The sequence below is a fragment of the Rhinolophus sinicus genome, linkage group LG01 (assembly GCF_036562045.2).
Source record: "Rhinolophus sinicus isolate RSC01 linkage group LG01, ASM3656204v1, whole genome shotgun sequence".
In the NCBI taxonomy this organism is placed as follows: Eukaryota; Metazoa; Chordata; class Mammalia; order Chiroptera; family Rhinolophidae; genus Rhinolophus; species Rhinolophus sinicus.
This window is the reverse complement of record NC_133751.1, coordinates 78,114,035-78,139,189: the sequence shown is the minus strand read 5'-3', so window position 1 is coordinate 78,139,189 and position 25,155 is coordinate 78,114,035. Positions and strand designations below refer to the sequence as shown.

Here is a 25,155-nt window from a genome sequence, read left to right as displayed (position 1 = left end):
GGTGGGATAATAATGAAGCAGTAAGTTGGATTCTACTTATCCTGAAGTTAGAGTCATCGTCAATTAGCTTTCTGGATACTTACTGGACATTTGTAATCTCTAGCTCTTTCATGTTTCAGTGTGTGCATTATAAGGGTATATCTTCTCTGAAAAACCATTCCACATTCCCCACATTTATGAGATGCTTCTTCTTCAGTATTCTCTTTAGCATCCCTTTTTGGCTGTTTCATCTTTTTCCCTCTTTGAACTAATTTCTGGGCCACCTAAGTAATGGATAGAAAACACAATCTAAATAAATATAATTATTTTGATTTTTAAGTCATGAGTCATGTTATAAATATTGCAAATTCACATTATCTTACTGGTATTTAAAATATTAAGTTGTTTTCCTGCACTTATCCCCTCCCCTTAACCCCAAAATAATTTTCACCATACGTATGAGTTTATCAATAGAATGTTTTCAACTTAAAGCTAAAACTACAAAAGTCAACTCTTCATCATACCTGCTGAACTGCTGACTTGGGAATGGCTTTCCGTTTCTGTAGCTTTCTCTCCATTCCTTTGTGTAGTCGGATATATCCCCCTTCATCAATAGAACGCTGTCGAAGCCTGCTTCTGTAAGTATCATCATCAGGGCCCAGGTCTGCCTTTGCAACCAGATTTTCCTGATCGTTCACAGATGGGCCAAGGTTCTGCCTATGCTCTGAAATGTCTTCATCACAGACATCCTCAGTTGATGTATCATTTCCCATCTCACTGTTTTCTGGAGAGCTACTAGTTACATTCTCTTTTGAAAGTTTAGGATAAATATTAGAAACTGTGTTATCTTCTCTGTTGTTTAAAGCTTCTAGCTCTGTCTGGTTGTTTTTTGTTACTAAATCAACAGACTCCATTTCAGGTTGGGAATCAGTTATACAGCCTACAGGTGGAGGTGGCAGAGTGGCTTTAGCCTCTGAAGAAACCTGGGGCTCAGGCTGTTGTCCTAGCTCTCGATTCTGCCCAGCTTCTGGCAAGTCTCCATTCACCAGCAGAACAATTTCACAATCCCCAAGTTCAGCAGATAAAGTTGTTGTGGTTCCTTCATTGCTAACCACAGGAGGTGCTGTACCTCCATTTTGTTCTGGTAAGTCCTGAGTAGATGCAACTGTTTGTACTTCACCCTTCTTATACACTGTTAGCTGCTTCTCTTCCATTAGTTTATGTACACTTTCACAGATTTCTAAAACTTCTGACATGAAAAGATGCCGAGCCAAGATGGCTACATCAGCCATGCTACAAAAGTCAAAACTTAGCACAGAAGTATAGGCAAATTCCAGTAAAGGAAGGAAGCTTGCCTTACAGAAACCTATACGAAACAAGACAGGGGACAAAAAAGTCAAATCACCACTAAAACACCTTATAAGAACAATTAATATATGATTATGATAATATAAAATAGAATATAAAGGCAAATACGACCATTTATTCTGCAAATTAAACACCCTAAATTTGTTTTGTGTGCTGGTTGCTTATTAAACCTTGACTAACTCACTTCTATGAGCCGAGTCCCTGAATACCTAAAATAGAAAATAATATCAGACTTACTACCTCAAAGAGTTGTTGTAAGGCAGTCATTTTCAAACTGTACTCCTTAGAACCCCGGGGGTTCCTCAAATTCCCCTCAAGAAACAGCTGCTGGAGAATGGAGGGTGAAAAAAGAGAGGGACGCAGGTGAGTAGGCAGGGTTCAACCAACCTGTCCCCTAATCTTACTTCAGTAAGCATAGCTGTATATTTTAATGATAGAAGTCCAAATAAAAATTGATTGGAAACAAAGGATTCTACTACTAAAAATTTGAAAACAAGGTCAAAGGCAGGGAAATCTATAAAGAATCAGATAATTAAGAGTAGAGGCCATAGGTGTCTGTTGCAACTACTCAACTCTGTCATTGTAGCTAGAAAGGGTAGCCACAGGTAACACACAAATGGGTGTGTCTGTGTTCCAATATAACTTTATTTACAAAACATGAGGGAAACAAGGATTGCCCTTTGGGCTATAGTTTGCCTATCCCTGGTTTAAGGAATGAAATAATTACTATACATTCTTATTTTAGGTATTACATTCTTATTTTATGTGAGAAAATAAGATCAGTTTATTTCTTTTCTAAGTTCTCAGTACTTTACTTTCAAAAGCCATTTTTAATATTCACATAATTTAAAAATCAGAAAATTACACAGTGATATGTCCAATTCCATCTCCATAACCAGTACAATTAAGAATTTATATAGCTTTCCAGAGTTTCTTTATACAGTCAAGCAAATATTCTTACTGTCTTCCAGTAAGTTTTACTATATATATACTGTTCTGTGCCTTGTTTTTCATATATAATAATTTATCTTAGAGATCTTTTATTAAAATATAGAGAACCAAAGCAACCTTTTAAAAATTCATATTTGCTGTGCTCACTTCGGCAGCACTTATACTAAAAATTCACATTTGCTGTGTTTTTCAGTTTTGAGTCAAGGTAAAATGTGGTCCTTTTACATACGCAGATGGGATGGACAAATATGCAAGGAAGCCTTCAACTGTGAGGTACATTAGGAGTTAGGTTGAAAACTGAGGGAACTACACATCCACATCATCATGGTTAATTCAGCCATTCCTAGGAAAGCTGATAATTAAATAGACTGAAGCCAAATTAATCCTGCTATAAATTATGAGACCAAGTTAAATAAGCTTGAGGTAAGTAAAAATATTTCTTAAAAAAAAAAAAAAAAAATACCAAAAAAATAATGTATTTTGGTCTTTTACCTAGTACCTTTTTAAATTTCTAAGTATGAAATCATAAGAAAATTTTACCATGAAAGAATTAACACTGTTCCAAATAACGCTTTGTATATCTAAGGCCATTTTTTCAAAGGTACAAGTCATGTTTACTATAAAATACTATAAACACAAAATAAGAAAATAAAAAAATCACTCATAATCTTACTGCCAAACGATAATAGATAATTTTGGTATTTTGTTTTCACCCCTAGCCTTTTTGCATACAAGTGTACATAAATACACACTCTGCAAAACATTTTAATCAGAATGAAATGGATAATTTTGCAAGATGATAAAGTTCCAGAGCTCTGTTGCACACAATGGGAAAAAGTTAATATTACTGAACTGTACATTTAAAAGTCATCAAGAGGGTAAATTTTATATTATGTGTTTTTTATTAAAATTTAAAAATTTCAAATGGACAGTGGTTATAGATTAAAAATATATATATGACAGGTACTTGCACATCCAGCAGTGTGGCAGACTGGGATGCCCTGAAGGACCCACATACTAAAAGAAAATGCTAGATGAAAATATTTTAAAATATTTTAAATTTACCCAGTGCTCCAACACTGAGTGGAACCAGTAGAGAAATGTTCCTTGAGTCGTCAAGACCACAGCCAGGCTTACTTTGGTGGGTTTCTTTTTTTTTAAATTACGGTAATAATATACATAACACTTTGGTAGTCATAAAAACCTCAAGATGATAACGTAAACTAGTCCCAGACTGCTAAAGCCCTCAGTATCTAAAGAAGCAAATGTTTCCTCTACAGAAAACACCTTCAACTCAGACTCAAAGATTTCCCACAGAGTTCTAAAGAATATGAATTCAGTGTATACATATTTAAAAAAAAAAAATCACAAAGAAAAAAGGCACCATGAACAAAAGCTAGCAGAAACAAAGAGCATAAGTCAAACCAGCAAAGATTTTAAGTATTGCTATGATCAGATATAGAAAATAAAGGGTGGCATACCAGTAGAGCAAAAGATCATAAAAAGAAGCTCCCTAAGAGACATCTGAAAAAGAACTAAATAGAACCTCTAAAAATGGAGACATAAATTGGAATTAAAAGCTCAATAAATGAATTTAACAGAAAATTAGATGCAGCTAAAGAGTGAACTAGAATTTTCCAGAATAATCTACAAAGAAACGAACAAAATATGAAAGAGAGACAATATAAAGTGAGAATGTCTGTCTAATTGGAGTTTCAGAAAGGTAGAAGGCAGAGAAAGAGACAGAGACAATTTTTGAACAGAGATATTGGCTGAGAGTTTTTCTCAACAATAGTCTCAATTTCCATACAAGATAGTTTAAAGTCAAATATCCTCATACCGAATTAAGAACAAAATCCAGAAATGTGATGTTTAAAGAGACATCTAAAACATAAAAATATAAAAAGGTTGAAAATAAGAGATAGAGGAAAGATATCCTAGGCAATAATAACAAAAAAAGTTTACATAGCTAAAACATATTTACAATAGCTAAAATAGAAAACATCATTTACAATAGCATCCAACATAGACTTTAAGAGTGAAAAGCATCACCAAAGAGGATCACTACATAATAATAAAAGGACGTTTCATTATCAAGCCATAATTCTAAGTTTATATGCATGTAATAACATGGCCGCAAGATACATGAAACAAGAATTGAAAAAACTCAGTAAGAAACAGACAAATGAATCACACTAGTTAATATTCTAACGTACCTGTCAGTCACTGATAGATCAAGCACACATAATAATCAGTAAAGAATTAACAACAGGCTTGATCTAATTCACAATATACTGAAAACTGCATCCAACTGAAAAAACTGATGCTCTATTCAAGCAAAATTAAACTTATAAAAACAGACCACAAGGAAGGTTTCAAGTAAGTGTCAACAAATCTGCAGAATTAAGGGCAAATTTCTAGCGCTGAATGCTCAAATTAGAAAATAAGAAAGGTTGGGAGTTAATGGGCTAAGTAAGCATCATACACTTAACAACAACAAAAAAGAGAGACAGAGAATATGCTCAAATAAAGAAGAAAACAAATAGCAGAAATTAATAAAAGAAAACAACTGCTGTTCTTTGAAAGGAGTGTCAAGAAAAAAATAGCCAAAGAAAAATATGCAAAAAGGATTATCGGGTGTTCTTTAAGAGCAGTACTGAGCATGCACCATTGATTGACTACAACTCAATAAAAATTAACTTAGAGAAAAGTGACAGCAAATGTAAATGAATTGTGAAAAACTGAGTAGATATGTCTATCAGGATAGGAAAGATAACCTTTCAATTTAGTTTATTTTCCTGTGTGGTAATCAGTTCTTCAACTCTCAGTAAATTCATTTCAACATTCCTTGGGCTGACAGCAATTCTTTTCTTGAAAATTCTATTAGAAGCAGTTTTAATATCTTACTGATTTCCTCCATTAATTACATAAAAATTTTGGACTGTATTTGCATAAAGTCAGGTTTTTAACATTTTAAAAATTATGCTCTGGGGCTGCTGGTTGGCTCAGTTGGTTAGAGTACAGTGCTCATAACACCCAGGTCACCGGTTTGATTCCCACATGGGCTAGTGAGCTGCGCCCTCTACAACTAGATTGAAAACAACGACTTGACTTGGAGCTGATGGGTCAGGGAGAAACACACTGTTCCCCAGTATTCCCCAATTGAAAAAAATAAAAATAAATTATGCTTTGGCTTAGTAGTTAGAAAAGTTTTTTCTGTAAAGAGCCAGATAAGCAAATATTTTAAGCTTTGTGGGTCACTGGTTTATGCAGCAACTATTGAATTCTGCCCTTATAAGCCCAAAAGCAGCCATAGACAATATGTAAATGAATGGATGTGGCTGTCTCCCAATGGAACTTTATTTACACAAACAGGGCCAGATGTGGCCTGCAAACTGTAGTTGGCCAACCCCTGCTTTAGTAGGACTGAAAAATAGTTAGCAAACCTTCAGTAAGAAAAATTTTTAAATGAGAGAAAAGGCATAAATAACCAATATCAAAGACTAAAGAGACATATCTAAAGTCACTGGAGACATTTAGAAGAGAATATAAAAAATTTTGTCAATAAATTTGAAAATTTAGATGAAATAGACAAACTGTGGCAAAAATATAACTTTCTATAAATTACTCAAGATGAAACAATAACTTGAATACCGTATTTTGCCAGATATAATACACTCCCGTGTATAATGCGCACCCACATTTTTGGCCCATACTTTCAGAGAAAAAAAATCTTTTAATTTTTTAATTCAAATTTTTATTTGTTTACATTTAGGTACTTGTTTTTTGTATTATAAAGGAATTTTAGCATTTATTTTTTATAATATGGTACAAGAAATTTTATGTAACATATAATTACAAAACACAAGAATAAATACAAGGTACAAGAAATTTCATGCACCGATAACAAATTTACTATATTTATACAGCATAGGTAGAAGGCCAAGAACTCTTTGTTGTTGCAAGTTCATCATTAAGTTCAACAAAACCGATGATCGGTATTGTTTTGCATACGGATATCGTTATTGATTCCCAGAGTTACACTTTTAACTCATAAGCATAAATAAAAGAATTAAAAACATTTATATAGATACAGAATTAGGACTACCCATGTATAATGCGCACCCTTATTTTTCCCTCACAAATTTGGCAAAAAAGTACACATTATACATGGGAAAATACGGTACTTCCCTAACCATTAAACTTGTCAAATTAGCAGTTAAAAGTCTTCTCCCAAAGTTCACAACAGTGTGAAAAAGGAAAATTATTCATGAAGATAGATGCAAATGTTTTAAATTTATATTAGCAAACCAAACAGCAATTTATACAAAAGGTGATACATCATGACTAAACTGAATTTATTTCAGGAATGAAAAATTGGTTTAACATTAGAAAATAAGCGTAATGTCCCATATTAACAGAATGGGAAAAATAAAGATGGACAAGTATATGAGAAGTCAACACCCATTTCGGAGGAAATTTCCTTAGTGATAAAGGGGGTAAAGGATTATACATTTAAAACATTTACCGGATAACACAATTCATGGTTAAAAATAAAAAACACCTTTAGAAATGGAAATCAGGTAAGTGAACCCTCTGTCATCCATCATGTCTATTCAATTGCTAAGATGATTTTCTTTTTTAAGGTCCTGGACAGCATTGTAAAGCAGAAAAAAGTTCAAAATATAAGGACTACAAAGGTAGAAACAAAATTATTACTATTAGTAAATAATATCTTTGATGTGAAAAATCTCAAAAAATCTATCGATAAATTTCTGGACAACTAATGAATTTAGTAGTATTACTGTATATAAAATCAATATACACCAGAAATAAGCCAGAAATTATATTAATTTTAAGAAAAAAAATTAAATAGTATCAAAAAGCATATAGTACCTTGGAATAATCTAACAAAAGATATGTGAGACCTTTATTGGATAAATCTCTAAAACTTTATTAATTCAATGTAATCTCTATCAAAATATATTACTTTCTTTTTGTGGAAGTTGAGATGCTTTTACAGTTTATATGGACTAGCAAGTGATTATGAATAACTAACAACACCCACCTGAATAATAAAGGTGGGAGACTTTCCTTATTATTAGGAAGCTAAGGTAATTAAGGCCAAGTGACAAGAGTGTAGAAACAGACAACTAATAGACTGGAACAAAGCCTAGAATCAGTACCGAACACACGGAAATTTCTTTTGTAAGAGAATTTACATGGTCTATGGATGGGGAGAGGACAGAGATTTCACTAAATGATTCTGAGACAAATGATGATTAAAACAGGAAAAAAAAAAAATAAAACACCTATCTCACACCAACAAAAATAAATTCCAAATAGATTAAAAATTAAGTATGAAAGAAAAACTATGAAAATTTTAAAACATATGAAAATATCTTTATGACTGAGTAGGAAAGAATTTTTTTTAAAGTATAAACAACATGAAGAAAAACACAGGTGAATTCAACTACATTAAACTAGGTAATTAAAAAACATGTACATCTTATAATTTTTTATACTGTATACATATTTTATAAACACTCTTTATCCACTTAATATTTAAAGCAAGCAAAAATTTTTTAATAATGTCTACTTTACCTGCTATTGCCTTACATATTTGCTGAATAATAATAAAAATAAGCATTTGGAATGAAGAATGAATTAGATTTTAATATTAGGATGCTGTACTGCAGTTATTTTGGGGCAGACATTTCATTTGCTGTGAGTTGCTAAGAAACTGGAAAAGAGCATACACTTCTTTCTGTTTCAGATGCATAAGACAGGGAAAAAATCCAAAGCTAAGATATCAAAAGATTATATATCTGTGATGAGTTTTATTATTCAGATGGCCCAGTATAAGGCATATTTTCTACTCTGAGTCACCAAACCCAGAAAAAGCAAACCACCAATCTAGAATTTAATATAACTCTATGCTGCATAAGTTTTTTGCTCACCATTGCATTCCCAGAGCCTAGGCTAGTTCCTTGCACACAGTGGATGCTTAATAAATATTTTTTAGTAATTAAACACATAGCTATTGCTAAGGAAAAATATGTATTTGTCTTCCCAGAAGAGGTAAGCTTTAAAAATATAAGGTAGAAAAGGTTCAGTGATTAACCAGGTTAAGTATTTACATACATGGATAAAATCACTTTTTTGTTTCAGAAAGAGGAAATGACATTTTACACAATGATGTCAGTAATCCAAGAGTTGCAGCAAATTAATATTATGAGAAAATGGATAAAGTTAGCTATTTTAATTCTTCCTAAATTTTCGTTTTTTGACTCCTAAGCCCTTTTATAAGTTCTAGCCAAGTGGGGTCAAAAAAAGGTCAAATTATTCATTCATAATAAATATAAAACCAAAGAAACAAAAAACAAAAAAAACCCACACCTGGAATTCTGATTACTCTATTGTACACGGACAGTTTGATTATTGAACGTAATGAATTCTAAAAATTACTCTTAAAAAATGAAAAACCGACCTACAAAAGTGCTCTATAATTACATGTTCCACAATATAAGATATAAGCAGTCAATTTTTAAATAACATGAGCACTTAGTGTAACAAAATTGATGCAGTTATGGATTTCTCTCAAACTACTTTTTTTTTTTTTTTTTTAATTTTTATTGGAGAACAGTGTGTTTCTCCTTGACCCATCAGCTCCAAGTCAAGTTGTTATTTTCAATCTAGTTGTGGAGGGCGCTGCTCACTGGCCCATGTGGGAATGGAACCGGTGACCTGGGTGTTATGAGCACTGTACTCTAACCAACTAAGCCAACCGGCGGCCCTCAAACTGTTTTTAACAGTGTAAATCCCAGATATTCTTCTACTGCTACAACTGTCTCACCTTAGAGGCAGGAATAGGAAATGACAGCCTTTTCCATAAATCTACCTTGGAAACCTTGCCAAAAGGAAGAATCTTTTCAGTTCAGATAAATCTGCTGCTATAAGTGGGCTTCTCCCACTTTAGCATAAATCCTGAATTTGTAAGAAACACACACACAACCCTCTTCCAGTTTGTACTTATAAACAAAAAGCAAAAGTATTAGAAAGTTCTTACCAGAAAGATCCACCACTGCCTCATGACTGGAAACAGCTCCTTTCTCAATAAAAAGATCTCGAAAATATTCACTGTTAGCTGACAAAACAGATTTATGAGCTTTGTACTCTTCTCCTTCAATTAACAAAGTAACATCACAGAACTGGTTGGAGAGTCTCTGTTCATTCAGCTGTTTTAAGACAGCCTGACAATGTTTTGGAGAAGAACGTTTCACCACTCCTTTGGTGTCAACCTATCAAAATAAGTTTGAGACCAAGAGTTGTATTATATATCATCTGTATTTCTACCCTTAAGAGAATTTAAGACAAGATACATTATTTGCTTTTACAAGATACCACTAATGAATGTGAAGAAATAGCCTGCTAGTCTTTCTTTATTACCTATGAATTTAAATGAAAAGACACAATGTTCTCACTATTTTCTTCTATGTTCAGTGAAAACCTGGATCTCACTTCTTGCTGCCTCTTCTTACTAGTCAGAAATCTAACGATGTATGAAACTAATACAGGCAAAAAAATAAAGACCTAGCCAGCTTAATTTTACCTTGCTGCATGACCCAGAGACTGCTTCTAGAAATGGATTCTACCCATATCAATATACCATTAAAAAATAAAAGAGGAGTGATTAACAACAAACCAACATTACATTCTGAAGAGAAGCAACAACAGGAATATTTATGATTCATGAAGATGCAATATTAGCGTACTTTTAGTCACATGCCTGAGTTTGAAAATAAAAGCACATTTCCAAACCTTAAAAAAACATATATATTACCATACTTTTACTATAGTACATTATTTTAGACACAGACCTGCTTAAATCTTCAGTGTCAGTGCCAATAGTCAAGCAGTTTCAGTGGTTTAAAAAATTTTTTTAAAAGACTACAAATACTAACTAATACACTAGTTACATATATTAAAGCTAAATGGAAACTCCACTTACAAATACAAGTTCATGTTTGGATACTGGCTTCTTTTTTGCAGGCTTGGAGGCTGTAGTTGGAGGTGAAGTAAAATTGCTCAGGTCATCCTCTGATTCATTACTTTCTTCTCCAGATTCAAGGTCTAATCCCAATTCTTCTAACATTTCTGAAGTATCTGATATTGGACGGGAGCGATCTAGTTTCTCCTGGCATTTGCTACATTGTTTAATGTAATCTTTGACTTGCTTTAATATACCTACAATAAAGATAAAAATTAACAAGTCAAATTTAATACAGCTCTCATTTGAAATTTGAAGAATGTATTACACTGTTACTTAATCAGTATACAATAATGTCAACTGCATATGTGCAGACACACATATGCCCCATAAACTACCTAGAGTGAGTTCTTTAGAATTTACGATACATTTTTTCCATGATATAAAGTTGTATAAATTATAGTTTGTTTCCATGCTGTGGTAAAATGTTATTCACTTCCCCACCATATAAAATGACTATGTAGCACCACCCATTTCCACATGAGTTGCGACTCATTCATGCAATAAGAACTATAGGAAATTGGTAATATTCAACTGTTTTTGACCTTTAAAACAGTAATAATAATGTGGATGAAGCTAATACCTCTCCACCCTACCAACATCAGGCTTGACCATGTAATTTGCTTTGGTCAATGGATATGATGTGTGCCATGTCTCATTAGTAGCTTTACCAGGCACTGTTTCCCATCAGTTCTCTGATCTCAAAGCATCCCAGATGGATGCTGTCCTTTAGCCTGAAGTGCAGATGAAAAAAGACAGGGAGAGCCAATCTGCAACCTGAACAGGACTACAACAATATAAAATAAATCTCGTTTTGTTTATTTTTTTAAAAGATTTTATTGGGGAAGGGGAACAGGACTTTACTGGGAAACAGTGTGTACTTCCAGAACTTTTTCCCAAGTCAAGTTGCTGTTCTCTCAGCCTTAGTTGTGGAGGGCGAAGCTCAGCTCCAGGTCCAGTTGCCATTGCTAGTTGCAGGGGGCACAGCCCACCATCCCTTGCGGGACTCGAGGAATCAAACTGGCAACCTTGTGGTTGAGAGCCCGCGCTCCAACCAACTGAGCCATCCGGAAGGCAGCTCAGCTCAAGGTGCTGTGTTCAATCTTAGCTGCAGGGGACAGAGCCCACCATCCCTTGCGGGAGTCAAGGAGTTGAACCGGCAACCTTGTGGGTGAGTGCCCCCTGGCCCATGTGGCAATCAAACCGGCAGCCTTTGGAGTTAGGAGCATGGAGCTCCAAACCCTGAGCCATCGGGCCGGCCCAAATCTCTTGTTTTTGAAAGCTATGAGATTTTAGGTTTACATGAAATTGCAGACTACACAATTTAACAAAAGTTGATTACACACAAGCCACTCACAAAACCCTATTCTGAATTTCAACTTCCAGCTCAGCATGTTGGTGTGGAGGGTAGGGAGCAAGGAGTGACACTTTTTATACACAGCAGGTCCTCACATAACATTGTTCAACATTGGTTCGTTGTAATGTTGATGAAATACCATGGGAACTTATCTCTTGTTTATATCAATTAGCCTATGGTAAAACTGGTTTTGTTATATGTCATTTTGCTTAAAGTCACAGAATCTATCAACAATGTTAAGTGAGGATTTACTGTACACACACACACATCCAATATTCCTTATAAGGTAGAACCAAATAATTCCCATTCTACAGGTGAGGAGAATTAAGCGCTGCGAGATAACTTGTCAAAAGTCACATCTAGTAAATTGCATAGCTGAGCCTCCAGAAGCCATGTTATTTTCAGTATATTATGCTACTTATTATGCTTCACTTGTCCATCCCTGTGGCAGAAACTTCTCCCCCTACAATCTCCAAGTAAAATGCAAATAAAAAGGCTCGTTAATTAGCTAAAATGATATAGAGGTATATAGTAAATTCCTGAAAACAGTTTCAAGATGTCAAAATATACCAAGTTCCTTGCTTTCAACCCTTCTAGAGTATTCAAGCAGTATTTCTCAAATTGTGTTATGTCCCATACTTACTAAAAAAGTATACATTGGACTAATAAATTCAGAAATTATACTCTCATTTTAGATACACAAAATGGATATTATCACATTAAAAGCTCTGAGTTCTACAGTAAACTGTTTAACCAAGGAATTTGCCAAATTTGTTTGTTCAGAGAACACCATTTTTTAGCAGAACATAATTTAGTAAATAGTGGGTTAGGGTTAAATATAATTTTCATTAAAAAGGCATTTACATAGATTTAGAGAGCAATAGAGGCTATATTCTAGTATCCAAAAATGTTAAAGTCAATAACAAGTCTATACCTGTATGAGGCATAGTGATTAGGTAATAAAAAGGCTGGAGGAATATATATTTTAAATACAATTAAGGGCAAATGGAAAAGATGTTAATTCTCTTTGTAAAAAAATGAAAAGATGTTCATTCTATTTGTAAAAAAAATAAGAGTAAATGGGTTGGGATGATGAAAAATTTCTGAAGATTTCTGTATAGTTATTTTGGTTACACAACAATGTGGATATAATTAATACCACTGAACTGTACACTTAAAATGATTAAAATGGTAAATTTTATTATATATATATATATATATATATATATATATATATATATATATCTTACCACAATTTTAAAAAAAAGTAAATGGGTGAGTGGGAGAAGAAATATCTAAGAGAATATACAGAAGTATATGTCTAAGTAACAAACATACTTTGAGAATAAGAAGTGATGCTATGGAAATTTACATGTCCAAAATAAACAAAGAACACAAGAGACAGTTTTTTCTAATTAACTTTGGTTGTATTTCTAAACATTATTCTACACAATTTAGTATATTCTGAATACAGCAGAGATTTTGAAACTATTAACTGGTTGAGTTCAAATGGTATTGGAGAAATTACACAGAAGCATTTGAACAAGAATGAAAAATTATAAATAAATACTGCAGGAAAAAAATGCTATTACTATATGATAGTCGATCAACAGTCTCAAAAATCATCCTGTTATGTTTCATAAATCCTTTTTAACTTGAGTGGTAGTGTTTTGATGGAGTCATTTTAAATCTAGCTTTACAGTGTCTCTTCTTAATTTACCCAGAGCTGATTAAGCTGAAAGAATCTGACTCAGGTTAAGACATCAACGTGTAAACATAGTTAATTTACTATTTTAAGAGGCGGAAATTACTGCAAGGGGCTGAAATTAATTGTGCAGCAAAGTCTGAATCCTGTAACTAGCTTTGCGACCATGGCCAAATCTCCAAACCTCTCTCTGTGCCTGTGTGTCAACACCTGGTTTAAATATTAATATTTATAAACACTTTGAACAGTGTCTCACACACAGTAACTACTACGTGTTTGTTAAATAATGCTCACTGGTCAACCTCTCTGGTACAAAAAAAAAAAAGTCCACATAAAACACCAAATTGCCATTAAAAGATTCTTTACTCAGTAAAGACTCAGAACAAAGGAAAATAAATGACCTTAGTGAGTAGTCCTGTAATAAAACAACTTGAGGAACAGTTTTCACTCTACAGCAGGGTTTGTCAGCCTCAGCAGTGTTGACATTTTGGGCGAGGTGATTGGGGGGGGGGGGGCGGGGGCGGTTGTCCTGTCCTGTGCATTGTATAATGTTTAGGAGCACCCCTGATCTCTACCCAACTACAACCCCTCAACCACCACCAGGTATGACAAGCAAAACTGTCTCCAGACATAGCCAGATATCCCCTGGGAGGTAAAATTGTCCCGGGTTGAGAGCCACTGCTCTAGAGATCTGCAAAGTTAAACAACTTGCTACAGTTAAAGAACTTTCCTCCCCTTCCGTGTTGGATACAACGACTATCCCCTGTTCGGTGACTGCTAGGGCCCTTGCACTCCTGGTTGCCAAGGAGTCAAAACACTTTAGAGCTATACTTCATGACTATAACAATCACAGTAACCGTATTTTTTTTTTCCAGGTACATATAGTGCCTCGCAGTTTCCAAACCGCTCTTCATAGTATTCACGGGAAGACTATGAAAACATTCAGAACTAAGGGTATCTGCTATTCTTTACATTGAATTCTTGCCCTAAAAAACGAGGTTCGAGATGACTGTTTTCAGTTATTCCAAATCACTTCTGCACATAATTGCATTATTCCTTCTTTACGCCGCAATAGCACAATTTGAGGAATACGAGTAACGGGGTCCAGAGAAACCCGCTGGCCTAAACCCTAGCGGAACGCACTGGAGATAGGAGCCCGGGCTTTGGCCGACGGTCACTCCCCCAAACCTTCAGCAACAAACAGGATTTTAAATGGCACAACACTCAGTTCCGCTAACCGCCGCCCGCCGCCAAGAAGCTTTCCCTAAGGGAAGGAGCTACCGCCTCAGGTGGCTGAAGGAGGAGAGCCCGGCTCAGCTCGCGCACCCCGGCCCCTCCCCACGGCTGGCCCAGCCCCCGGGGAAGCCCCCCCTTCGCCCCACCCCGGGTCAGGGCCCGCCCCCAGCTTCCCCGGCCTCCTTCCTGTGGGAAGTGCGGCTCCTTTCGTGTCCCTCACACTCTCGGCTCCGCCTGGCAGCTGCTGCAACGCCCAGCATAGACTGGGTCGGCGAGGGGCGTCCGGGAAGCAGGGTGAGGGACCCTCAGACTCGCGGCTCTGCTAACAGGCCCGCCTCCGACAGCGGGCCTCGCCCGGGCAACAAGCCGCCAGCTCGCCTCCTTGCCGCGGGCGAGATCTTACCTCGCCACCAGTACGTCTTGGACAAGTCGTGCCAGGTCTGATGCTGGGTGTGGTGAGTGCCGCCGGGGCCCAGGTGCGCCGCCTCGATGAGCCCCCAGCGCCGCTCCGGCTGCAGCACCACCTCCAGCTCCGCGAAGGTCTTGCGGTGCCGCTGCCGCCGCTGGTAGTACAAGGTCCCGTCGCGCACCACATAGCAGGCGGCCGCCTTGCGGATTTTACGCTTGACATTGCCCTCGGTGCCCGGCGCGTACGGCTCGCACTCGTTCGTCAGGTAGCGCAGGATGGCCCGGTAGCTTTCCTCGCTTGACATCGCTGACGGCAGCTCCCTGAGGGCGCCTGTCAGCGGGGAAGGAAGACAACGCACTAGCTCCAGGCGGATGTAACAGCAGCAGCTACACTATAGGGAGGAACGGCTATGTCTCTGGTGAGTGCTCTTCGACGGCGCCTGCAGCGCGAAGGGAGAACTGACGAGTTAGTAACCAGGGGGAACTGCACTTCTCCAGCGCGCGGGATCCACTGGCGACTGACAAAATGGCTGCTGCACCACCGGAAGTGACGCAAATGAAGGGCAGTGGGTGAGGGAACTGAGCCCTGATTGGAGCACTGTGGCTTTCCGGTTTGATGAAGCCGACCGAGTGTCGTCAGGACTGCGGGAGGACATCTTGGAAGCGGGTAGGCCCTTCCTGGGAGATCGAAGTGGCTTTGATCAGACATCTTAAGTCCTGGCAGTCTCCCGTTTTATTTTTGCCCTTCTTTCCCATGCTCTGAGCACGTGTAGGAGCAGCTGGGCAATTGTTATCCCGTCCGAGGTTCCCCAAGATTTGAAGGAGTCAGTGCCCCACCACCCCACCCATCTACCTTCTGAGACACCGACAATCTGACAGCATCAGGTTTTAAGGCTCCAAGTATGATGTTGGCCTATGGACACAAGACCAAGGAAACCCCATTCACACGGAAATGTAGCTTCCAGTTAATGTTATAAAAATCTAAGTCCCTCGATGATAGGAGCTGTTGTAATTTCCAAACTTAAAACTACTGGCTCCAAACTACCCATGAATAGTCGGGGTTCTTCTGGAATGATCAGTTTATATAGTGACAATTTTCTACATATGAAGGCAATCATACTGGCAAGGAGTGGGGAGAATAGCTAGCACTATTTTTGTAGCTCATTTACATATTTTTAATACACATTTGGGGAAATTTTCTCCATATTACACCCAACATATACTGAATGCACAAAAGGCCTAGGAGCCTTGAACGGCATTTTCCAACGTTCAGTGTAGGATTTTTAACTTGTAGTCCAGGACAATGGCCTTGCTTCCGGTCTCTGGGTTGGATCTGCATTGCAGACAAGAGCCACAGGCCGACACCTTCCTAAGCAACTGCGGTCAGGCACTGGTGTTGCTTTGCTGGGGCCTGCAAGCTCCAGACCAACCCTGGAGTCTGAAGTTGATGGGTGAGGCTCCTTGACCTTTGTGGACACAGGTGAGGGGCAGAAAGGTGAATGCAGTGGCTTCACAAAACAGGATGCACTGTCTCCATGGTACTTGAGGTGGGGGTTGCAGGATTTTATAGATGACCCGGATACCTGAGGCAACATCCTTGAAAGATTCCATCTGTAGGTAGGTGAGCTCCCAGGCCCAGAGGAAAGACAGAACTGCCAGGCCTGGGATTTACTTCGGGTCACTCAATCCACATACTGAGACTACAGATGGGGGAGGGAGAAGGAATTAGAAGTGGAGATACACCCTTCCTGCCGTGGGTAGGTGTCCAAACCCACCTTCCAAGGCCTGTGTGTGTGCTGTGCCAGCACTACCACTCCTCTGCTATGAAATCATGTCCTTTAAAAGTCAATATAAAAGGTAAGATTAAAATAAAATTGTAAGCAAACAAGTTGTGGAATAGCAAAGAAAAGTGAAAGAAATCCCCCTATACCCAATTCAGTTTCTGCCAAAGCACAGCCTGTTAAAGCACTGAGAAGCTCCCCAATACTTGGATTCTCCTTTGTGCCTTTGGGCCAATACAGAGACAGATGTTTTAATAAAATGTTTTACAGATGGTCCAATTGTTTTCCTGGGGAAAGTTAAACTCTCTGTCCTGTGAGAACAGAGATGTAGTGGTGCCGGCGCCAAGAAGGACTGAAATCTTCCATAATGCCGGCAGTGGTGAGGATGGCAGTGGTGAGGGCAGACAACAGCTAGAAGGGATGATGGGGGAGCTGCCTAGGTACAGAACGTCCATCTTCTGTTGCCCTTGACCTTCAATGTCGTGACCCTTCCGCTTGGAGTCTCACCTCCTCTGTCCTTAGCCTCGGCCACCTGCATCCTGCCCACCCTGCAGTCGATCTGTTTCCCGGGGGTCCTGTGCTCAGAACCGACTGTCGGTGGCAGCAAAGGGAGCAGGTGCAGCGTCAAGATCCTGGGCTCCTGTAGTATCACCACCGAAACCCCTACCTGCCCTCGGATCCCACCCCTTCCCTTTGCTCCATCTGTGTAATGAAGGCTCTGCGTTGGGGGACAGGGAGCCAGGCGCTACAAGGGGCAAGGCTGGGCATGGGCACGGATCCTGGTGAAAGGTATAGAAAAGGGCGAAGGGATGGTGGCTCAGGAGCGCCAGGGAAAGAGCCTCCTGGCAAGTGGTGGGCGTGGGGGACGCGAGGTGACGTCAGGAGAAGGCGGTGTGGAGAGCGGCGTGGCTATAAAAGCGTCCGAGGCCACATTGAACAAAGAGATGGCGCTCCCGCTGTAGGTTCTGCTCTTGGCCTAGTCCTGCACCCCCAACGATGGCGCACTGGTCGCCCACTGGTCCTGTCTTGGGCCCCTAGCCCACACCCTGAACTGCACCTCGACTTGGTGCCCACCTTCCCGCCCCTCGGGTGCATTGGATCTGCGTTCCCAAACCCTGCGCTTCTTGCAACCGCGCCTGGCTGCCATGTTGGCCTGGTTCTCCCAGGCGCCCCAATTAGGCCGAGTCACTGAGGCTCCAGCAGGGTAGGGCCAGGCCCAGGCTTCTGGCATCTCAACCCCTCTCCCCCCAGGTGGGCAGATCCCTCTGATGTCCACCGGGCCCTAAGACCTCCAACCCAGGCCCTGCCTCCAAAGCCACACTCAGCAGAGAGCAGCCGTGGGCTACCACTAGGCTGCTGCTCAAACTTGGACTGCTGCCAGACCCCAAATCTGTGATCTCCACCTTGAACTTCCCCTTTTCCACAGAGGGGAGCCGCTGAATAACAATGAGAGTGCCCTGGATCCCTGCCCACCTTCTTGCAAACTCTCAGTGGACGCCCTACAGAGTCAAAAGTAACTGCCCAACATCAGTCACAGCTTCCTGTGCCCTGGTTCACCTAGGTGTCTTAAGACCAGGATCTCCCCGTTGGACTTCCTGTTCCACAGAGGGCAGCCTCCCCGCTCCTGCTCCCCCACCTGCAGTACCCCACTCATGCACACCTAGAACCCAGCCCCAAGGTGTCCCTTGACATTCCCCTAGGGGGGACATCTGCCTGTGGCCGTCAGGGGAGATGCATGGAAGAGGCTGCTACCTGGTTGAGGAAAACTACTTCATACCAATTCGCATTCACCCCCATCACCAAAGCGTTCACCAAAAATATGAGCCCAGAAGGTGCAGGGAGTGAGAAGAGTGGCCTCATAAACGCCCCATCACCTCCTAGTAGTAGCCTTGGTCCTAGCCATGTTCTGGCTCCCAGATAGTGCCCCAGCCTGAAGACCTCTGCTTTGGGACCAACTTCAGCCTGATGTCCTGATGCCTGATGTCACTTAGGGAGCCTTTTTCACCTGGGGACTTCTCTGGCTGAGCAAGTGCGTAAGATTCTGTGCCTTGAACAGGACCAGGCCTCCCTGGACACACCATGAGTTGAGGTGGGAGACTGGGAGTAAGAGTCGGAGGAGCCCAGGCCCTGAGCACAGAGGTCCCTGGCTGAGCTCCTCCAGGCTAAGGACAGGTACTGTGCCCAGCAGGGGCATTGGCAGGCTGGGGTCCATGCACCGGAGTTGTCCTACAGAGGTTCAGGGGTTCCTGGAGGCTTTTGCCTGCTAGGCAACAAGCCAAAGTGGACAGGGGTAACATCCCTGCACATGCCATCCCAGGACGGCACAGAAGGGGTGCTGGGCTGGAATGCAGGTAACCTCCTGGGGTGGAGGTAGTGTTCCAGCAAGATGTCATCTTCACTCACATCTCTACTGCTCATGCTTAATCTTGTGATTTCTATTATTCCTATCATGGGAAATTATTACACAACAAATTAAATGTTCAGTTTGACTTCTTGAAGACACACTATTATGGGTTTAACTCCTTTTTTTCTGTAGTATCTGCAGAATTGGGACTATTTTAATGTAGACTATCAGTATTTGTGCACCAAATGTATGATATTGGGAGGTGGCCTGCATGCTTATACCACAGCAGCAATACAAGCTGCAAGAGAAGAGTACGCCTTTTAAGCATAAGAAGATCCCCCAAATAGCCACATCCCGTTTCCTAGGGAGAGAAGCAAGCCTAAGAAGAAAATCTGATCAACCTCATCTTCAGCAATTTCACATGGGATAAGAGGTCAGTAATGTTAGATTCATAAGAAGGAATATAACATTCTTGTTCAATGAGTGCACAGGTCCATCCCACCAAGTGCTGCAGTGAGAATGTCCAAAGCCATTTCATTTCACAAAACCACTTTTCTCATTTGCGCAGTTTCTTGGTTCAGCTAGAAAATGATATCTAGCATCGTTTCAGGCAGTTGCTAGTATGAACTTAGCTAAGGCTTGAATTTCTGGTTTGGTACTAATATGAGCATGGAAATGAATAGGAGAAAATGGAAACAGGCCATTTCTGCCAAGATAGACTTCGAGTCCACAGGGACTTTAGATCTGGTAAGTTTTCTTTTCTTTCTTTTTTTTTTTTTTTTTTTTTTTTTGGGGTGGTGGGGAGGGTTCCTGGTAAACTCTCATAAATTTTCCTTGGTAAGGTAGGGAAGCCTAATATACAATTGCCAGCCCATCCTTAAGGGAGATACGGCCATAAATTTGTGCCTCTTATCCAGATACATTCTTTAGGGGCCAGAAGGGAACCTGCCTTTAAGGATTTGTTCTTTCTTACTGTCCAAACAGTGTCTAAAACCTTGTGTTATTTGACAAGTAGTGTGTGGGAGCTATCTCGTGTCTATGCCCAGGTGTGGTATGCTTGGTTCTTTCTACATAAAACGGAGCAAACACAGCCATTCTTCCATGTTCAGCACATACTCATCCTAAGCCATCCCAAATGTGATAAAATGGGGATCATAGAGGAGTTAGTGTGATGGCTAACCAGACTTTGTAGTAAATTGAAAATTCAAGGAGGGACCGGTAGCCCTGGTCCTGGGAGTCAAAACGAACCTCCCAGGTTCTCACAGGTTGTCAGTCCCATCCATTATTCCATCAGAGATATTGAGTGGGAGCACCATCCGAGGTAACCCTTCTGTGCTGAACATGGGCACCAGTCTGCAAACTCAGCAGTCAAATTGGTTGTGTATTTCTGCTGAAGTTGCAGTCCAGGAGAGGAAGGCATTCCCTGGCATTCCAGTGAGGGTTCCCAGGAAGAGTAAACTAAGGAAAATAAGAACACATTTAGTAGGCATTTGGTGGTGGTGGTGGGGTTCTCTGCAATCATGACAACAGCCGTAGTTTCATCCTTATTAGTCAAAATGTATGCAGCCTATGGATTCTGAGCAGGCGATGCATACCAGCCACATTGCCCAAGGAGCGAGGGTGCTGGGATTACGTGCAATTTGAACGGGGTGGCAAAGACCCTGCTAAACAGCCAATTACAGTGCTCTGTAGTATTGATTTTTGTCCATTGTACTCATACATAGAGCGTTTATGCCCAGACTCCAGCAGGATCAATGGGGACCACTTTATCTGGCCAGGACATTCTTTGCCCTCTGGCAAGAAGTATCCTATCCAACCTAGAAGTTCGTTGCCAGTCCAACCCCCATTCCAATGTACCCTCCCCTGATGTGATGTCTTGAGCTCTGACTAGTAGTGGATGTTGGCCCTCTATGACCGCTGGCATTAAGGCATCATGCTGTAGCTTTCTAACAGACATGGTCAGTGGAACGTCCCATGTAGCAGTTCCCAAGCATTGGTAAGGAGCCAACCCCATGCTGGCATTGCTGAATTTATTTTCCTAATTGCCTCAGCAATGACCTTCACCCAGCTATGTAAGGTGGAGGATTGCAATAGGGCACATAGCTGTGCTTTAAAAATACCCTGCTGTTTAGGGACGAGAGCTGTACCTTCTTTCATTGATAAGGGCATCTCTTGTGAGGGTTCTACAATGGGGGCTGAAAGGATCCTGTAATACATTAACCCCAGAATGGCATGTAACTCATTGCTCAAAGGACTTGTGGAAAGGGCTTTGTGCTGTTGCAAACATGTATGCCATTTCTGTGAAGGACAGGTTTGGGCAAGAGTTGAAGTGGGTCTTGTGAGACAATGCTAGGTGGCCAATTTAATATTGGCCTTTGTCCGTATATCCTTGATGGGGAGGGACATTCTTACTGTAACTAGCTGCTCTATTAAGGTGTATCTGATCTCTGCCCCCTTCTATAGCTCAGGCCAGAAGCCAAGGAGTATTTGTTCATTTGTTATTTTTGCCAGAATGTCCACCCCACACCTTCTGGGGTTACTGAAACATCTAACTCAAATGGCAACCCCTGTGAGATCTCGAGACCTAATCTGTTTCAGCAGTATTTTTACCTTCTCAAAGACAGCCTGTTGTTTGGCTCTGCAGTCCCATGTATGTCCCTCTTAACTAGGTGATGTAATGGGCAAAGGCATAGTGCTAAATGGGGTATGAAAATTCACCAATACCCCAGAATTCCCACAAAATCCTGTACCTTGGAGGCTGCAGGCTCTGTATGGGGCAACAGGCCCCAAGGGCCGTCCCCTGGAGCCTGGCCTTCAGTGTGCTTGTGGTTGCAGTCTGTTTCCACGTCTGTAAGGTGGAGCCTGGGCTACCCACAGGTGGGCAACTGAGAGGACTGAGTAAGGTGAGGGCTGTGAAAGCCCTCCAGGAAGAAGTGCTGCTGAAAGGCCAGCAGCGGGCATTCTGCATGTGCCAGGTGCCTCTGCTGCGAACTTCCATTAGGTCTATGCTGCCATACAGCTTGCTGCTGCTGCACGTCCGCACCACGTTCAGCAGGCAAGGGCGGTAGGCCAGGTCTGCAGGAACACAGGGAGGTGGGGTTGGGGGTGGTCCTAACTGGACCAGCTGGCACAGGCACCTTCCCTGGGAAGAGGTTGTTGGCCCAAAGGCAGAGCCAGCCGTCCTGCACACAGGCACCCACCACCATGGTCAGCAACTTCCAATACTTGAGGCACCCAGACAGAACCTCCAAAATGAATGTCTGCTTCTAGGGGTTCAGTCTGCAAGAGAAACAGGTCAGGAGGGGGCTGCTGGCCAGGGCCAGAGGGCAGCAGCCTCCAGATATGGGCAGTTGAGGCTGCTGGAGACCTGAAAAAATGGTGCAAGGTCAAGGTGGGGGGGAGCAGGCACCCGCACTGTTAGGGAGTAGCTGTTAGCACACCTCCCTAGGGCAGTCAGCAGGGCCCAGTGGTCAGAACCTGCGTCAGAGGGCCCACCCCCAGGAATCGATCCCATAGGTTCTCTTGGGTGGTGACAGCAGGTAGGATAAAGACAGAAATAAACATGGAAAACAATGAGGCATTGAAAAGAACACAGCAGGACCAATACTGTGAGTCCCTTCACATGAGGTTCCGAGTTAAATTCCCAGGAAAGAAAGCAAAGGCTGGGTTGGACGCCAGGGGCTGGGGTGGGAGTAGTTTAATGGGGACAGTTTCAGTTTGGGAAGGTGGCCAAGTACTGGAGATGGAGATGGTTGCACAACAATGTGAATGCTCGTGATGCCACTGAACTGTGCACTTAACAGTGGTTAAGATGGCAAATTTTATGTTGTGTATTTTACAATAAAAAGAGCAAGCTCCTATAAATGTTGAAAGATTAAAAAAAATCTCCCCAACCCCCCCACCCCCAAAAGAAAAAAGCAAGCAAAGTCCCTGTAAGGGCTGGTCAAATATACAAGCCGAAGTAACCAGGTCACAGGAAGACTTACATTCTCTCTGGGGAGGGAACTGGTGCTGGGGACACTGACTTTTCAACACTTAACCCTTTGGAACAGTCTGCAGTTTGTAACCCGTGTGTGTCATGCATCATCTATTCAAAAAGTAATTAAGTTTTTGAAATTATGAAAAAAAGGACGTCTAATGTTGCCAGCATAGCAATGAGAAAGGCTGGTGGGGATGGTGCCGTTGCGTCTTTCCTGAAAACAGTATTATAATTTGGAAATGTTTAGAAAACCTATTTTTTATGCCCATTAATCCAGTCATTAAACTTCTGGGAATCTAAAGAAACCATCCAAAATACAGCAAATATCCACATACATGAAGTTCAGGGCAATGCTATGTGCAGTGGTGGAAATGGTACAAACAAAATGTCAACAAGGGATTGCTGGGTCAATACCACCTCTCTTCATGGGTCAGGTATGACGCAGCCATTAAAATACCGTTCCTGGAAAACTTAATGAGGACAAAATAGTTACCATTTCCCCGAAAATAAGACCTAGCTGGACAATCAGCTCTAATGTGTCTTTTGGAGCAAAAATTAATATAAGACCCAATCTTATATATTATTTTACTATAAGACCTATGGTAAATATATAAGGTCTTAGAGCCAGGTCTTATATTAATTTTTGCTCCAAAAGACGCATTAGAGATGATTGTCTGGCTAGGTCTTATTTTCGGGGAAACACAGTAATATAGTACAAAATGGAAGTGTAGAGCAGGACCCCAAAAGATGTAAAACACATCAAAATAAACTTTCATCTGTAGTGATAATTAAAAATAATTTTTTTGCTAATCAAATTTTGGTATCCCATTCTTTATGTGAAAATTTTACATTTAATGGACATTTATTTTGATTTCTCCTCTGTGAATTATCAATTTATATTCTTGGCTTTTATTGGGACAAAATCTTATTAATCATTTTTGAGTTCTTCCTATATAAGGCAATTAGCATTGTGATAGTTACCCTGAGTTTGTAATATGCCTTTTAACTTTGTGTAAAATATTTTTTGGCATATAGAAACTACCGTTTTTTGAAGCTGAATCTATCTTTGCCTTTGTGATTTCTTCCCTTGTTTTTATGCTAAGAAACCAGCAGGACAATGGGATTACCTGAGGGATCCTGGACAAGCCACAGGGACTGGCGGAGCCTCCGTCTCCACCGATGTCAGTGGCACTATCTGGGATAGGTTTTTTCTATCTAGCCTTCTGGGCTCCCCAGAATTTAAGGGTAATCAGAACTGACAGTTCTACTTTATTAACACATTGCGTACGGATCACGAGAATCTTCACGAGGGATTTAAACACTGCCGTACGCAACGTGTTAAGACACTTAGACCAGAAAAGCAGTGCTTTAAGGGGACATTTTTATTGTCTCCAAAAAGTGGAACCTGTAACTCTGTACTTATAGTGGGTATTTCGATTGGTTTTAACCTTTCCTTGTTCAGACAAATAATCTTGTTTTCCCTGTATTTTCATTTCTTTTTTTGAGGGGGAAACAGTGTGTTTTACCAGGGTCCATCAGTTCCAAGTGGTTATCCTTCAATCTAGTTGCGGGGGTGTGGGGGGGGAGGGCTGCAGCTCACTGGCCCATGTGGGAATCGAACAAGCAACCTTGTTCAGAGCTCACGCTCTAACCAACTGAGCCATCTGGCCGCCCCCTGCATTTTCATAAAGAAAACATTACCACAATAAAGATTTTTTCAAGCAAAATCTTAACATTTCTAAGCAAAAACTAATCAATACATTTTGCACATCTATGTTGATTTTATACATCTTTTTAGTTCAAGTTTCCCCAAAGGGACTGTTTCATTGATTTGTTACTATCAACACCTAAAACAATGCCTGAATTTAACAAGCACTGGAAAGAATAATCAATTTCATCACCTTGGATAGAACAGAGTTGAGGGGAAGTGTTGATGTCTGATTTTCCCCTCACCCAGTATTCCTGTATGTGAAAAAGCATGTTTCTCAAGAGGATGT

At 40.5% G+C, this 25,155-nt stretch overlaps 1 protein-coding gene across 1 annotated transcript in view; it reads right to left on the bottom strand.

Moving 5' to 3' along the window:
• The window catches only part of ZBTB11 (zinc finger and BTB domain containing 11), a 28,440-nt gene extending 11,336 nt beyond the window's left edge, over nt 1-17,104 (bottom strand). Inside the window, exons 1-5 of the mRNA XM_019711212.2 lie at nt 15,050-17,104; nt 10,310-10,545; nt 9,368-9,599; nt 504-1,345; nt 84-263 (exon numbers count right to left, since the gene is read on the bottom strand). Of these exons, the coding sequence (XP_019566771.2) occupies nt 84-263; nt 504-1,345; nt 9,368-9,599; nt 10,310-10,545; nt 15,050-15,359 (1,800 nt within the window). The 5' untranslated portion in view covers nt 15,360-17,104. The remainder of the gene's footprint in view (nt 1-83; nt 264-503; nt 1,346-9,367; nt 9,600-10,309; nt 10,546-15,049) is intronic.
• Between the last annotated feature and the right edge of the window lie 8,051 nt (nt 17,105-25,155).